This window comes from Thermobia domestica, chromosome 1 (assembly GCF_964235325.1).
Source record: "Thermobia domestica chromosome 1, izTheDome1.hap1.1, whole genome shotgun sequence".
NCBI lineage: Eukaryota > Metazoa > Arthropoda > Insecta > Zygentoma > Lepismatidae > Thermobia > Thermobia domestica.
The window spans coordinates 153,668,558-153,685,789 of NC_137454.1; the positions used below are offsets into that span (position 1 = coordinate 153,668,558).

Sequence of the window (17,232 nt, forward strand, 5' to 3'; positions counted from 1 at the left end):
TTCTAATTGGTTTATTAAATTTTTTAAAAGCAGTTTAGAACATGGAGTGGAAATTACGAACGGAAGATAGGACATCCAAAGCGCAGTTACATCCAAGAATTATGAACTTGGAGAGCCAACATACATGCACTAGTTCACTGTGCTCTACGCAACAGAACGACTTATGAAATGGCAACTATGTGTAAAAACGATTCAATTAGTAAGGGTTCGTTGCATTATAAATTAACGAGTCCGTTGCAAATTAATATGAAGTCTTTTTCACTTCACATACTCTCCATATATACACACACTACCATCACAAAAACAGGCAATTGCAATATTTTCTATCAACAGAACTATTGTTATTGATAACACTACTCTACACTATACTTTATAAGGATGAATGAGTTAATATTGAGTTTAACGTCCCTTTCGGTAGCAAGGCTATATAAGACAGGATTACTGATTAACGTGGAATCCGAACAGGAGCTCCCGCCGGAATCGAACCTGACTCTCCCACGCCAAAGGCACGTATGGTAACCGCTTAGCCACGAGGGAGCTATTTTATGAGGGTGAAATCTTGAAGTATAGTTAGTACTAATCCGCACTCGTATGATCCCTGCAAACCATGCTCAGGTCACAAGAAGGAAACGCACGTGTTGGCAAAGTTATATTTGGAACTTGTCACACATTCTAGGAAGAACAAGAAATATCTCCCTCCTATGCAATTCACAATCAGCACCATGTTGTTCTTAAATGCCTCCCATACAACTGGCAACATACGGTGTGGAAACTATGTTCTAGGACGAAAACAGATGTTCCAATTTTTTCACGTCACTGCAGCTGATAATTCGCCGAGTTCGGGAGTTGTAAAGATGGTAAGAAATCTATCTCATGGAAGAAGACAGATTTACGTATAGATAGTAGATCGCAATCAAAATTAACTCCATGTCACGTATACAATTCCCTCAAACTTCTGAGACAACTCATATTATACAACAAAGCGGCATCGCCATAGTTTATTATTATTATTATTTACTTATCTTTATTTTCACTATTGGTCGCGTTGTACCCACATACGAAACAAAACTTAATGGTGCATCGTTGCTCGTAACTTTGTTCGCTAATTTTCGTGACGAAGTTCAATAACGCACTTCGTAACATTAGCTCTTTCACTTCACCTGTTAACTCGAATTTCTTGTATCACAGGTCCTATTGCGGTCAGTCGAAAGTATAGTGTTATTATAGAAAAGGCTGCGGTGGCTCAGTGATAGAGCGTTCACCACTGGTGTTTCGGGTCCTTGGTTCGATCCCAGTTCAAGCCAAGTGAACTTTGTGGTGGATAAACATCGTGTGCTTGTGTTTTCTCGAGTTTCTCCCCTTTCCTCCCACTTTCTTCATTCCACCACTTTCTTCATATCTCATCATCACCGTCTCCTTTTGCCTACCGACATAATCGTGGGACGTAAAACTTAAAGATTTCATTTCATCTTGAAACAAGGATGTCCAACTAGCTAATGCAATCCAGAAGCAATTTGCATCTCACATCACAATCGGAAGGTAAGAAGTTCGAATACCGCAGTCGACTACCATGGCCTGACTGGAAGTTTTTCAAGGATTTTTTTTCTCAATTCTATCATGTGAATGTTAGGGTAATACCCTTATGTCCTGACCTGGAATCTGAAATGTTACCTTCCGAGTGTTAACATACCCATCCGTAGATGGAACTTTGTAAAATGTGTGTATAGAAAAGATATTAATGAATCAGATTTTTGTGACTACTGTCTCAATGCAAAGAATTAGTTTTCACTTCCTACAGTTCATTAGTTTCAGCAACTAACCACAGGTCTATTAATTCTTTGTTATATCAAGATTGCAATCAAAAGTTGAACTTATTGAACTGAATGGTCATACTAACAAAAGGACGAGAGATTTTTTTTACGGCTTTTTTTGGCGAGGAATTTTTTTCTAATATTTCGATTTTAATGAAGAAAAATGTAGTCTACTTTTCTTTTTCCATTATAGCAAAAAAAAAAAAAAAAAAAAAAGACAATTATGCTATTCTAAAGGACAAAAATTAAGAATCAATAAATATCGGTCACTCGATAGGAATGGAGAAAGACAAATCAGTGGATACTAATTCCGACAAATTGTTTGTAATTAGAGTAATATTCAACAACAAAAATGTTTTAGTAAAAAGGTTAGCAATAACTGCTCTGAAAATATAGTTTCGCAGAACATTATCGTTTACAATTTATCCATAAACGAAGAATTCAGTTACTATCGTTTTAGAAGACACATTTTATGCAGAAGAGAAAGCGGAAAAGTACAGAGTGGACCAAAAGTTGGTATACCGTCCCGTACTGATCGGTCATAACATTTTATATCATTTACTTGTTATCCATACAGATATTGACTTAGTTTATTTCTTATCTGTTCTTAATTTATTTTCCCTTAAATTTTAAGCTCGTAACAAACAAAAGCAAGTAAATTTACTATCTTAATAAATTAAAATGTCATACTTGGTAGATGTTGATCTATAACTACTTTTGGGTCTATCTATATACGTAATATTTAGGATTGGTTAAAAATTCGAGGGAGAGACAAAATATGAAAGTTTCCTATTTCAAACATATTGACACGATGTAAGAGCCAGAAAAGTAGTAGTGTTGCGAATAATGAAGTTTTACCGTTAAACTATTACCAATAGTGTTTCCCAATGGAAAACGGATGGTAAGCGAAATGTTGTACCTGCAACATAAGCATTGTGTTTGTGAAACTACACCTAACAGTGCAGGGAATCAACATAACGTCTAAGTGGCACGAATCACGCCAGGAGAAACCTCGGCGTCCTCCCCTGCACACTTCTTTCGGAGCAAAAGACTTCGTCGTTTCACAATAAACTTACATGCTCATGTTGAAGGTTTTTTGCTGCGGACTGTACCAAAATTAAATTAGTATATGTATTTGGTCTAGGAATTAATTCGTGCGGGTGGACAAGAGATGGCGCAACGAACGGAGCGTCCCACAGTTCCGTGTATCCACACATGTGTTGCAAACCCCTGTCATCGCGTATCGTTCGTAGTATAGGGCAGTGGATTAAAGCGTCAACAACACCAGTTTGTAGTTAAGTGAACATGGCGCAATTTGTGCCTGATAAAGTGTTTTTGCGGGGTGTCCTGCTGCATTACTTTAACATGCAGAAAAGTGCGACTGAAAGTCATCGTATTTTGGTGGAAGTGTATGGTGACCATGCTCTAGCTGAGCGAACGTGTCAGAAGTGGTTTGCACGGTTTAGAAGTGGTGATTTCGGCTTGGCAGACCAAGAGCGAGCTGGACAGCCAAAAAAAATTCAAGACGAAGAATTGACAGCATTGCTCGAGCAGGATTCGTGTCAAACGCAGGAACAACTTGCAGCAGCATTAGGCGTTGATAAAACAACAGTCTCCAAACGCTTGAAAGCCGTCGGAATGATTCAAAAGATGTCACATTGGGTTCCACATGAATTGAAAGACAGAGACGTTGAAAGACGAAAAACCATTTGCGAATTGCTGCTTCAACGACAGAGCAGAAAGGGGTTTCTGCATCGAATTATTATGGGTGATGAGAAGTGGATCCATTACGAGAACCCTAAAGGAAAAAAGGCCTCGGTGAAACCAGGTGAACCAGGTCCATCACAACCAAAACGAGATATTCACTGTGCAAAGGTTATGATGTGCATATGGTGGGATATGAAAGGTGTGGTGTACTATGAGCTGCTGCAACCGGGTGAAACTATGAATGGAGAACGTTATCGACGACAATTAATGCGTTTGAAGCAAGCTCTGGCCAGAACACGACCAGAATGGGAGAACAGACATGATAAACTTATTGTTCAACATGATAACGCTCGCCCACATGTCGCAAAACCGGTCAAAACCTATTTAGAAAATTTCGGATGGGAAGTTTTACCCCACCCGCCGTATTCACCAGACGTTGCTCCTTCGGACTACTACTTGTTCGATTGCATGAACAACGATTTGATTGGACAGCGGTTTACTTCTTCAGAAGATATCGAAACATGGGTCTCTGACTGGATCGCTTCCAAGGATGAGGACTTCTTTCGCCACGGAATCCGTACATTGCCTGCCAGATGGGCGAAAGTGGTGGCTAGCGATGGACAATATTTTTCTTAAGGTATTTATGTATTTTGTGTTTGTACTACAGCTTCAATGTGTGCGTACCAACCGCACGAATTAATTCCTAGACCAAATATATGTTTCTTCGTTTACGATATTTTTTTCTTCTCTGCCAGTTGAAACAACCAATGAAACATGACACGAGGTACACTCATGTTCAAAATTAATGTCGTATGTCTATAAATCTGATGTTGCAGGAAAATAATCTGATAACGATTTCGCCCGGTATTTCTTATATTGTTAGTATATGTATAATCCGCAAAGACATGTATGTGATAAATTTCATGTCAAAAGAGCAGCAAATATAAACAACATAACGAAAAAGAACCTTTCTTGTCCATTTAGCAACATGTCTTACTCTAATTTTCTTGTTTATAATTCTTTTCCTATGAAATTTACCACAAATATACATTTCCCTATTATACACATAGTATCAGTATTAAAAGTACCCTGCAAAATCATTATCAAATTATATTCTCACAAGAAGACAGTTATAGATATCGACAATCATTTTAGACATGAGTGTACAACTTTGTGCGGTTGTTAGGCAAGCAAATTAACCTTACTATTGTTTGTTTGCGTAACTTACGCTTGCTGGAAATCTTATAAATGAAAGTTTCAAAACCAATCAAGATAGCCAGCTCCTAACTGAAAAGAGGACACACGAGTAATGGGTATTGTGAAGACACTTTCTTAATTGTAGACCCACTACAGGAAAACAAAGATGGTACTTGAATAAGTAACAAAATAGGAAATTTCAGCCTCCCCCCAAAAAAACACTTTTTTTTTTTTTTTTTTTTTTTTTTTTGCATCTCTAATTCCACATACTTATCAATTTATTATTATGCAAAAGCACTGTGTATAATAATAAACTACTCCTGAATAACAATTCGACTAGTTACAGCAGTTTCCGTATTAATAACATCTAAAACATTACTTGCAGTGATAAAATACTACATTCATAGAACTGCAACGATAAACACGTCTAAGTAGTCACAACCATTATTACGTAGTAAAATGACGTCGACTTGCTGACATTTCAGCGCAGAAACCATTTACATGTATTTATATTGGAAATTAAAATCCGTTTTTAGAGATGAGTTACATATCGTCAGTCAACACTGTGGTTAACTGAAAAGTTGGCACGAAACCAAATTTACACATCAGCCAGTCATTGCTGATTCAAACAGCATTATGTCACACACTCAATCTCTCTTCCGCTCTTCAAAAAGCGTATTCAAAAGACAAATGTTACGTGCTCACTCATTCTACTGTTCCTTTGTTATGCTCAATCTGAAACACCGCATGACAAAAATACAAACTATATACAGACAAACGAATTAAATAGCCAAATAAAAGCATCTAGTAAATAAAGTGGAAAGGGACTAACTGTATTTTAGATGCTACATTTCTCTAATTTTTGATCATGAAGTTAATTACGTCATATGATTTTTACTGTTTCTTGTTCAAACTATAGAATAGGAAATCAGTCTCATAGTGTATTTGAACGATTCACTACACAATTTTAAAACCACAGTGTGAACGTTGTGGAAAAGAACAAGAAACTATTTAAAATGAAAGAGGAAAAAACAAGGCATCCTTAACTCAGAACGCAGTCCCCTTCATAAATTTTAAAACTTCTGAAAATCCCCAGAAGATAATTAAATCTTTTAAAAACTAAACACAAACATATTTCCCTTCTAATGGTTTTTCATTATATATATATAAAAAAAAAGTATCATTTGCCTCGCCTTAGTTAAAACCCAGAAAATATACGGAAGAGGGTTTTTTTCACACACAACTCAGAAAGGAAGAAAGAAAAAACACTGACGAATGCACAACAATTACGTAGTGTTGCACAATACATCGTGGTCCCGTATTCCATACCTGGGATGGCACAAAAATTTAATTTCACATTTATTCATTTTCATTAATCATCCATGTCCTTTTAGCCTAAAGAATAACACTCATTTCTTTGCTAGAGTTTTCTGGTTGGATCCCAGTCCATGAGAAATGTGATAGTTCTATTCTCCTACATTCATATTTCGTCAATTCTTTCATATTTATTCACTTCCGTTTTTCATTTGCAGTTTAGTGTCCTTTAATACCAAGACTACACGAAACAGACCTAGAACTTAAAATGGGATCCGAACATCATTAAGCTTACACTGGCAATTGAATCTGGTTCTCTCACACTAAAGATGAGCATATTAACCACACAACTACGCCCATTCTTTAATTATCCGACTCTACCCTAAAGAGCACAATCGTGGGACGTTAAAAGAAATCTGATTTCCATAAAAGAAGAGCGGATTCAGTATCTTTAGACATAACTGTACTTGATGCCTCGTAATTCTTATTTCATAATGAAGAGCACCAGGTGTATGTGACTGACATACTTAAATATGATAATCACTAACTGGTTATATTATATTGAAAGAAGAGAGATGTAAATAAATTGGATAATCCTTACATCTCCAGATCAATTATTGCGTTTCCTATGTAATATTGTTTGAACGTTGCAACGGACTAATAAAAATTTCATGCCGGTTTCCCATCGAATTAACTGACCTCTTTTGTTCATTTAAAAACTAAGCGTCTGTTGGGTTGATTAATATGAATTAAGAAAAAAATAATATATCAACATTGTTATTTGAAGAGTATAGTCAATATTCAGTAAGAAGTTGGAATCTCAGTAAAACGCCTTTTTCATTTTATTTTTTTCTCAAAGGTTTGTAGCTTGTCATTCTTTGCCTGTCAAAACAAATAATAATAACCTTCTATTGAAAGTAATTTTAAGAAATTCTTACCGCTTTTAAGAAGCACTTTCACATGTCAATAGTAAAAAAGTCTTTCTCAGAGATAAAATAATGGCATGTCTTTCATGTAGCTACACTACTAATTTCATTACTTGGTGATAAAGAAAGTCTTACAGTAAAGGGCCATGTCGAAAGATACGAGCTTAGGATCTCTCTAGCAAAACAACTCACGCTCTAACGTTTCAAAGCCAGCAGTGGGGTGTCGCGAGCTAAATATAAATTCCCGCTTTCACACAAAATAAACCATACATTTTTATTTTATATAGACTAGATTTTATTGGTTCCAACAACTTGAATATTATATTTTACAAAAATATTTTCTCTCTTTCTCTGAAATGTCCGTATTTCTACGATCAATAACCCTAGAAATATGTTTGAAATATACTAACATGTTTCTGTGTTGAATAGATATAAAACTGTTTAACTAAAAGCAAAAACAGAAGCTGCCAAACTTTATTAAAATTTTGCAGTGAATGAAGTCTGCAATAGAAAATACACGTTTCAATAATAACGTACTGAAATAGCACAGTCGTGAAAAAAGCACAAAGATCCAATCTTAAGGTTTCAAATGATCTATGAACTTGTTTCAACATTCATTCAATTATTGGTAAGAAAGACAGTCATGAAGAATACCAACGTCCGAGAGTTGGGTGAAGATGTTTGGAATACATCATTAATGACACTTTTCTCATTACTCTACTTACATTGTTATGTTGTTTGAAAGCATCACTAACTTCTTTCAAGAGGCCGCGCTGGCTCAGTGCTAGAGTTCACTTGCGGTGCGTCGGGATCCTGGTTCGAACCACTAAGTGGGTTTTGTGAAGGATGAACACCATGTGCGTAATCGATCCTTTTACTTTCCTCATTCTACTATGTTCACTATCATCAGCGTCTCTCTCAAATTCCTTCATAATCCTTAATTCTTTTATACACCCAAGAAATTTAGACCTAGTCGAAATCTCATGGCTTTTCATACAGAATTATTGCAAAAATTGAAGGGGTTTAATTTTCTACTACAAGTTTAAATGGTTATAGTTAAGGAGCCGTACTTCCCATTTAGGCAAGGACGAGAAACGCCATACTTTCAGGAATTATTCATTGACTATCTAGGATGTTAAAAAGTAGGTAATAGACTGAGTTTTGGCCCTTGTACTTAGGGTGTTTTTCTAGGAATATCTGTTTTCTTATATCGTATGGGAATAATAATGTGCCCTTGTACTTAGTATATGACTATGTGGGGGGATTTGAAAACACATATCGCATGTCCCGTGCACGTGGATACTTCTTACTGTTGACTACGTAGAAAAACGATTCTATTTGGTGTACAAGTAGTAATAGAACACACAAGAAACTGAGATCATGCTGTATTCTCACTCCATGTTGAAGTGTGAATACAACATGATCTGGGTTTGTTGTGTGTTCTATTACCACTTATACATGATATAGAATCATTTCTGTAGGTAGTGCAACAGTAAGATGTATCCTCGTGCACGGGAGATGAGAAGTGGCTATCAAGTTCGAATTGTTGCTCGCCAAACGATGTCTATTTGGGAGGTAGTACCATAATAATGTTCACATGTTTCCTTACAGTATAAGCACTGGAAAAAACTACGAAGAGGAATACTGTACTTAAACTACGAAGAGGAATACTGTACTTCTCTGGTATCCGAACTACAATCTTCTGGAAAACCATGCACAATATCCACAAAGTTAATGCAACTCAACAGAATAAAGAACTATATATTTTCATGTGTACACTTCAATCATCTACTCTTAACTTACTTCATTATTATAGACGCCGAGAATTATTACGACTCAACGTGGAAATGTCATGTGCGAAGTATAATGACTAAAAATCTTCTCTAGGTATTCTGTATAAAGCCATCAAAACTTGGGTCGTGACTCCAAAAACGTTTCAAATTCACCTACTTACAAGTTGAAATGAGAATTCACATGTTTTTCATATCTGTTCAAAATTATTAACTTTTGCCCGATTTTTAACAAATTCTTGAATGTATACGTGGACATCATACGTGCATAAAATTGAACAAGTAAAATTTCTATCATCATAAAATAGCTATCTTCTTTCAAACATTAGGGATGCATACGAGATAGGAATGGAAGCTTCTCATCTAGAAAAATGTTTTATTATTATTATTATTATTATTATTATTATTATTATTATTATTAGAAGACTTATGTTTGGTTTCGAACCTTGTCACTAAAATTGTCTCGTCTCATACGCACCCCTGTTTATCCTTCAGAAAGTTATTATTATTTCAATTTACCCACTACAGATTTCATAGAATTTTTAAGATTTATCTTCTAGTTGTTAGAACCCTATGCGATAATTACTGGGCCTTTATCTACAAGTGGGAAAGTAGTTTTAAGATTGCATCTCGAATTTCGACCATGATTAAAACCAACAGATGTAAAATTGCGTAGTTTTTTTCAACTTTATTTATTTATTTATTGAGGAATCATTCCCCAGTCAATTCAAGTGACACCTTCAAGAAAATATGAACCTCAACGTAAGCAACTTATATTATAAATTTTAAGTAAAGCCCGAAATTCATGTGTGTTTGCACTAAATTTCTTTAATGCAGGTAAACTAATCTAGTTCTCCATGTACTCTCGATTACTTTAGCGGTTAAGTCACGTGTTCTAGCTCCGCGTTGAGAATCGATTTTGTGGACGTCCAGCTGGAGCCTGCGATTCGGGGTATTTAAGACTGTAGAGTACCTGTATGCTACAGGTCTTAACGTCGGCTCATCCACATCAAGCAAAACAATATTACAAATACTCACCCGATGGAATACATTTCCCATGCTGGAGAAAGGGTGACAACCTCACCACTATAAGGGCAGAAAAGCCCGGAAAAGGCGTTCAAGATGAACTCTGGCTTCATTCCCTTAACACGGCGAGCCGTGTAGGGTTTCGAAGGCGCTGTTCACCTGCACAATTCTATCACCATTATCGTTGCATTTCTCTCCCATAACACTACTGCTGCACAACTATATGTCAAGCACAGCTGAGACATGACTTGAAATCGTCTGCTTCAGAGCTCAGCAGATTCAGGCAGACCGGAGTACAACTGCGCACGCGCCTAATGCACCACTATGGCTCTACGAAACGCGAACAGGGAAATGATGCATAACGGAAGGGATTCTTTTATTATCAACGACGGGACGGCGCACAAAAAATAATGCACATGAAACTTAAATATTCAGAATAACTTGACTTAAAATTAGCTCAAGCTTTACTAGTATTCTAGTTATTCTAATTGCTCAAGTATATCTTAATAGAAGACTTTAATGCAGGCAACCAGAGTTCGATTCCAGGCCTATGACTGATTTGAATCTCGCATTAAAAGGTAGGTTCAAGTCAAATCAGTAACATCTTTGATAAAAACGGCGAAAATCTCCACTCAACAAAAATTTCTGCACTTGTTAACGTATCTTGATGTTGCTACATTACATAGTTAAGTAACTTCGGAGGCTATGCAGGTGACAATGAGACACGAGCTAGCACCTGGTAGTGCTCATTCCTAACTCTCTGGTTCGATTACCGGCCGTGTGAGTTTCGTGGAAAATAGGTTCCCGTGGGCTTTCTCAGGGATTCTCCGCTTCCACCATTCTCATTCCAGCAATTACTGCATAATCATTCATTTTTATTAATCAGCCGTCTCCTTTAGCCTAAAGAGCTTAATCCTAGAACAGGGATGTAAGCAGGGGATGGGTCCTAGAAGGCCCGGACCACCCCCCGAAATCCCGACTTTTCTGTAAATTTACTCTAATTTTAGGAACGATTTTACAAATTTATCCTCATATTGAATTTGAACTCCACCCAACAGGGTTGCACCTCTCTTGAAATAAATTTTTGCCTACTTGCCTGCCCTGGAATGTAAAACTAGAAATTTCTTTTCATGAAGGTGACTATCACTAAAATCGAATTCGAATCGCTACTTGGGTTAGCAAATGAAATCTTTTTAGTTTAACGTTTCACGATGTTCTGTGGGTTGAAGAAGAGAAATGCTGGAATGAGGATATGACAACAAACGAGAGGACCCCCAAAAAAACTAACGATCTTTATGTTGGTTATTACAAACTCTCACATTAGAATTGAACCAGGACACTTCGTACACGATGACTTCTCGACCAATATGCCACTGCGCTCTCTGGTTTCCATCCAAGGCGTTCTTCACCCAAGTTTTGGTCTAGTGAACAATCGCATGGAATGCGTGCAAACCAGTCGTACGGTTACGGAAGAAAATTAAATCTTTTAACTTCACGCCCGAAGCTTACATCATGCTGACTAAAAGAGACAGTCATGAAAATGGATGAAGAAAGTTGGAGAGCCCCCGAGAAAATCCTTGCACACCATAAAGCCCAGTCGACGAGAACTTGCAATGAACTAGGAACTTTACGTATCAGAGGTAAATGTTCTGCCAGTGTGTCACCAAGCCCCAATTGTCTGTAATTAGGAATTCTGAAATGAGCTATTCGCCTACAGAGAAGTCAAGTCCCCTAGGACAGTGATTCTCAACCGACGTGTCGCAACACACTAGTGTGTCACGAAGTCCCATAAGGTATGTCGCGAAAGTTTAGAATTTAAAAATCATGAAGAATTTAATATGTTAAATCGAGACACACCAGTACCAGTCAACACCTCCAGCAGCAGCAATAATGATGTGCTACATAGAAAAAATTAAATGGAATTTTTTTTAAATTTCACGTCCCACGGTTATGTCGACTAGGCTAAAGACGACGGTGAAGATAAGAAATGAATGAAATGGTGGAATGAAGAAAGTGGGAGGAAACGGGAGAACCCCGAAAAAATCCACGCACACGGTGTTTGTCCACCACAAAGTTCACTTGGCGGCAGTGCTACATAGAATCGTTAGAAAAACTAATAGGATTCACTATTATAGTCAGGGGCGTCACTTCAGACTTCGCTTGAGAGGGCCAAGAGCAACAGCGACATAAGACTTCCACGTTTCGTACAAACATATTAGTCGACAATCGATGAAAGTATATGTATTCTTCAAACTCTTGGGGGGCAATTGCCCCCTCCCGTCCCATAAATGACGCCCCTGATTATAGTAGATATTATTTATAATAAAAATATCAAAAAAGTGTGTCGCGACGTCGTGGACGTTTAGTAAAGCATGTCGTCAGTCAAAAAATGGTTGAGAATCCTGCCCTACAATACTGTTGCCTCTCTGATAGCGTTTGACCCGTTGAAAGGTTATTTCAATTCAAGGGGCTGTGTCCTCTCCCCTGGCAAAATATCCCAGTTACGCCAAAGCTATGAACCATCATTTTATGTACAATCCGCGGCAAAAAACCTGCAACATGAGCATATAAGTTTATTGTGAAATAACGAAGTCCTTTGCTCCAAAATAAGTGTATATGGGAGGAGGCCGAGGTTCATCCTGACGTGATTCGTTCCACTTAGACGTTATGTTCATTCCCTGTACTGTTAGGCGTAGTTTCACAATAAACTTATATCCTCATGTTGCAGGTTTTTTGCCGCGTATTGTACAAATGAAGGACTTCAATATTTGTAGCTTTTACATTTTGACACGTAATAAATCAAGTAATGACAACATATTATGGCTAAATTTCACTGATAAGTTATTGAAATACTGATAAGTGTTGTATTATCATTTTTCGAACGATATGATACTCTATATGTATCTCGAAGAATTTGAAAAGCAGACATCCTATCAGAATGTATTTTGTAACATAATTGTTTCAGATTTTGCGAAACCAATTTCAACAAGCAAATATAAACTTAATAATAAAGAAGGTCCAGAAATGAATAACGTAATGGGAATAGTAATTAATGTAGCTAGTCAGTATTATTTAATGTAGTGATTTGCTAATGACTTAATTCAACACTGGAAGAAGGACACGGTGGCTCGGCGATCAAAGCACTCATCTTTTATACAAGGAGTCCCTGGATCCATAATCATGCAAATTTTCCAGTGGACAAAATCGTCCAAGATCCCCCGGCCAAAATCCTGTTTCTACAAATTGAGGCTAATTTTAGGGGCAAGTTCATAAATTTTAATATAATTTATCATATTACTGAATTTGGATCCCCCGAAATAAATTCCTGCGTACGTCCCTGCCTAAGAGGCAAAACTGAAAGATTAACTTCAATTCAATTTTAGAAATTTTAAAACATTAGTAAAACAAATAGTCCTAAGACAACTAGAATGTAATCTGCGCCGAACTTTAAAATATCACAATTTCGAAATGTTTAGCATATAGAGGTCAGTGTCTATAAATCACAAACATTTGAGAAAAAAAAAAAAAAAAAGAAAGAAAGAAAGAAACAAAAACTCAGGAAGAAAAACGCCCATATGGCGCATCGAAGATGAGTTCTGCTTACTCCACAGAGGTCCCCGGGGAACAATCAAAACTTTTAAATGGACGTTAACTTTTACAATACTCAACCCGCTTTCTGACAATCTTGAGATCGGCGGTTACATGGACTGTACCATGCCTCCTGTTATCTTTGGCCAACCCATTCTATATATCAGTGAACAGCTACGGTGATGAGACATTAGTGGAGGAAACAATCGAAATTTTCGTCATTCCCACACAAAGGTTGATCCTGGGGGTCCGTACCCTCTCCCGAAATCCCGACTATTCAGTAAATTTAGTTTAATTTTAGGGGCGAGTTTACAAATTATATTATTTATCCTTATATTTAATTCAGACGCCAAAAAAACTATGGATTCTCTCGAAATAAATTCTTGCAAATAAAGGTGTGCATTGTTTTATATACGGTACACGGTTGTCATAGCACAATAACTTTAGTGGTTAAGACCATTTAATCATACATCTTATTAACATCGAACTCGAGTGAAAATGTGGCTGATCAGATACAGAATTTGGCAGAGCTTCGACACGGAAAGCCGAACACCCGATAATATTCGTTATAATTCTAAAAGCCTGCAAAAGATACGACAAAATGATACTCAATACAATTTTAAGAACTGAATCACTTTGTTACCTGTTTAAATGTTTTATCTGCGTATCTCTCTGCAAAACATGTGCGACTTCAACTTAATTCTCTCCAAGAATTAGTAAGGGATAATTTTGGAACTGGAGGGCCAAAGTAAGGTAAAATCACTATGTTTAGAGGCAGGGTTGGCTGGTTTAAACCAACTGATTAAAAAAACAAACAAAAAAACTGGTTTAAACCAAAAAACGAAAAATGTTTGTAAAATCCTGATGAACACACATTTGTGGGTTATCGCGCGTCACTCCCGCATATTATTCGTATTATATCCAGACCCAAAATTCCCCATTCATTACTCAAAGAGATTATACTACAAAAGCAACTTTTTTTTTTTTCATAAGTTTATGAATGTTTCTTTTGTGATTTTTTAAAGTTTATTATTGCTATGCAATTGCAATCAAAGAAAAATTCCAAATATTGTTTCGCTTTAATAAGTTTACTATTACTAAAATACATTGAAATACCGTACTTTTGGGGGGGGGGGAAGTCATACAAACCCCACGAGAGGCATTTACTGAAATCAGATGTATTTATTATGTTTACATGGGTGAGAGCCGAAGTGGACTCAAATAATTCTTATCTTTATTCACTTTTATTACTGATATGCAAATTAAGTCGTTTTTTTTTTTTTAACCTGGACTAATAAAAGTCGTAGTGAACTAACTTAGACTTAATTAGTTCTTCTGTACTTTGCAATATTTTGAAATTGTCCATATGTAATTCTGTATAATGGTTTCATTTGTACAACTGTATCTTTTTGTCCTTCTCAAATGACTCTTGACACTTTTATTTAAAGTAAAAAAAAAGAACAGTACAACGTATCAGGAGTCCTTCCTCAGTGAGTCGGCAGATGTATCACATTTGTGGCCAATTAATCCCGGTTTCCAGTTCAAATGGTTGAAAATTTGTTTCGGATGTAAGTCGAGAAATGGTTTGGACTCCGTTTTTAAGCAGGGTGGATTGATTTAAATCAGTCTGATTTAAATCACGATTTTAATAAGATTTAAATCACTTGATTTTTTAAATAAAAATCGTTGATTTAAATCAAATTCCGAAATGAATTAATTTAAAGTGAAAGTAAGTAAAATCCCGTTTCTCTTCTGTTATTCCGATTATGGAAGATAATAATCATAATACAGTGAGACTCAAATGTATGTAAGCACAGCATGAAACGAGTATCATGTGGGAACTATCAGGGAAAATTCCGTTTGAACGGGTTACGGGTGAACCCTGCTTTCTTCTCTTTGTAACACAGGGTTTTAAAATTTCTGTTCCAACGGGGAAATCACCATGGACATTTAAGATGAAAGCTCTTTTGTGTTCATGTCTATTTGTTTGTTTCCAGATAATAGGGGCATTGGCGGATTAAACCAAACGTCTTGGAGGGGGCTCTTTGTTGTGGAGTGGGATATGTTCCCCGAAATCCCCCCCCCCAAATGAAAGGTAAAACGGATTCAGGAAAAGAGGGTAAAATATATAATTGCTACGGAATTTTTCACCACAATGCCCCCTCCCCCAAAACGATATTCTGTGTACAGGCCTGGTCGTGGCTATGCTTGACTAAATATTTCGCTTGAAAAAATATCAGGTTAAACATTTTTTAGAACGCTCATAATGTTTCTGTATTTTAGTAAAATGAATTAAACAAAAGAACAAAAGAGCTTGGAAGTTACACTCAAAACACGCTTTTCAGTGAATACTACCCAAGACGTATCTGTCGATATAATATTGTCGTGATCTACAACAATGTCCCTATGACATTTAAAAGTGCTAGTCCCTTCAGTCGCTTTTTGCCAGAACGAGATCGCAACCACGTCTTCAGTCGGTGCAATGTGGATTAAGATCGTTCTGCACTGACCACGCTCGAATGCAGGGTTACAAGATGAGTTGATGTTGAGTTAAAACATCTCTTTCAGCGGCGAGGCTATATGAGATCTACTGATTAACGTGGAATACGTACCACAGGGTTACAAGTATGCGCAGCAGTTTTCGAATAGTTACGTGAAGATATTCGTTGCTGGTGGTCAAGGCCTCCAACGCAGTTCGTGATAGAATTCCACCTTCTTCTTTAATTCTCTTCCATTCGGAAGTACAGATTGCAAATTTAGAACTACAGGGGGAAAACCATTTTTTCTTGAATTCCGATAGTTTTGTAAAATCTTTCTGCTAGAATGCGGAATTGTTGCTCAGAGTTTAGTCAGTTGCGCGTGTTGGCAATAAAATGTTGAGTTGATAAAACATTGACAACTTTCTGCGCAAGACGAGTTTTGAGGTCCTCTACAACCGACTCTATAAACTGAATGTAAACAGTTCTTCAGTAGTAAGATGTGTCATCTGCTTTGAAGTTCGTACGATGTGTTTGTCTTTGAGTGAGATGAGGAATTTGAATCTGCACGTCGACACTAGCAGCCATTCTGGATATTGCTTCGAAAGTTGCCTTGAGTTCTTTGCTGTTTGAACGCTTCTTGTTTAATGCTGCGATAGTGTCCTAAATGGCATCTGACGTTGCGTTCATGTCTAAATTTGTCTTCTGCAAAAGTCGATTGAGGGGAGGGTTATCTTGAGAACACCCTGAAGGCACGTAATAGTTACGATAAACTCACTGTCGTGCATGGCAAAAGAAAGTGCCCATGCTTTGGCTGCTGTATCTAACTCGGACCACTTGGAACACACTGTAGGGCCTCACTTATTTATTGAAATTTCACGTGAAATTGTTATACCGCGTCGTTTCTTTCAACCCATCCCGTTTCACACAATGTCTCCAACTGGCCACTAACCGTAAGCTTAAGGACAGTATTACGTTTTGAGATGCGATGAAAAACGCAATGATCTCTTTCGTTGTTCCCAGACAGTTCCTCACGCACTGTACTGACGTCGACCTGAAGATGGACAAGTTGAGACTGTGACTACAATATGAACAGTGCAGCACGTTTGAAGCCTCCTTCTGAATCTCCTGCACTGCCCGGCGACTTTGAGAAGTCGTGACGGTGCAACTATCTATACCAATACCAGTTTTTCGGGTCGAGTAAGAAATCTCGTAGCAAAGATAGAACAATTTCTCCAATTTTCGCTCCAGTCAGTGAGAGTTCGGGCGGTTCTGCGTCTTCGGATTCCGAGCTCAAACCAATGTCCTCACCTTTCAGCTCTGCTGGTGGAGGATCAATGAAACCGAAGCAGTCCTCTCTTATTTCACCCATGTGTTCATACCTTAGAATCAAAGA

General features: G+C 37.2%; 1 protein-coding gene across 3 annotated transcripts in view; it reads right to left on the reverse strand.

The window, feature by feature from the left end:
- Positions 1 to 17,232, reverse strand: part of LOC145690090 (uncharacterized) — a 192,132-nt gene that overhangs the window by 101,904 nt on the left and 72,996 nt on the right. Inside the window, exon 1 of one of the 3 annotated variants that reach the window (XM_081764663.1) lies at positions 9,784 to 10,010. The exons of the other annotated variants lie outside the window; for them this stretch is intronic. Coding sequence (XP_081620789.1) covers positions 9,784 to 9,804 — 21 coding nt within the window. The 5' untranslated portion in view covers positions 9,805 to 10,010. Of the gene's footprint in view, positions 1 to 9,783; positions 10,011 to 17,232 lie in introns of those variants that run through there. 3 annotated transcript variants of the gene reach the window in all.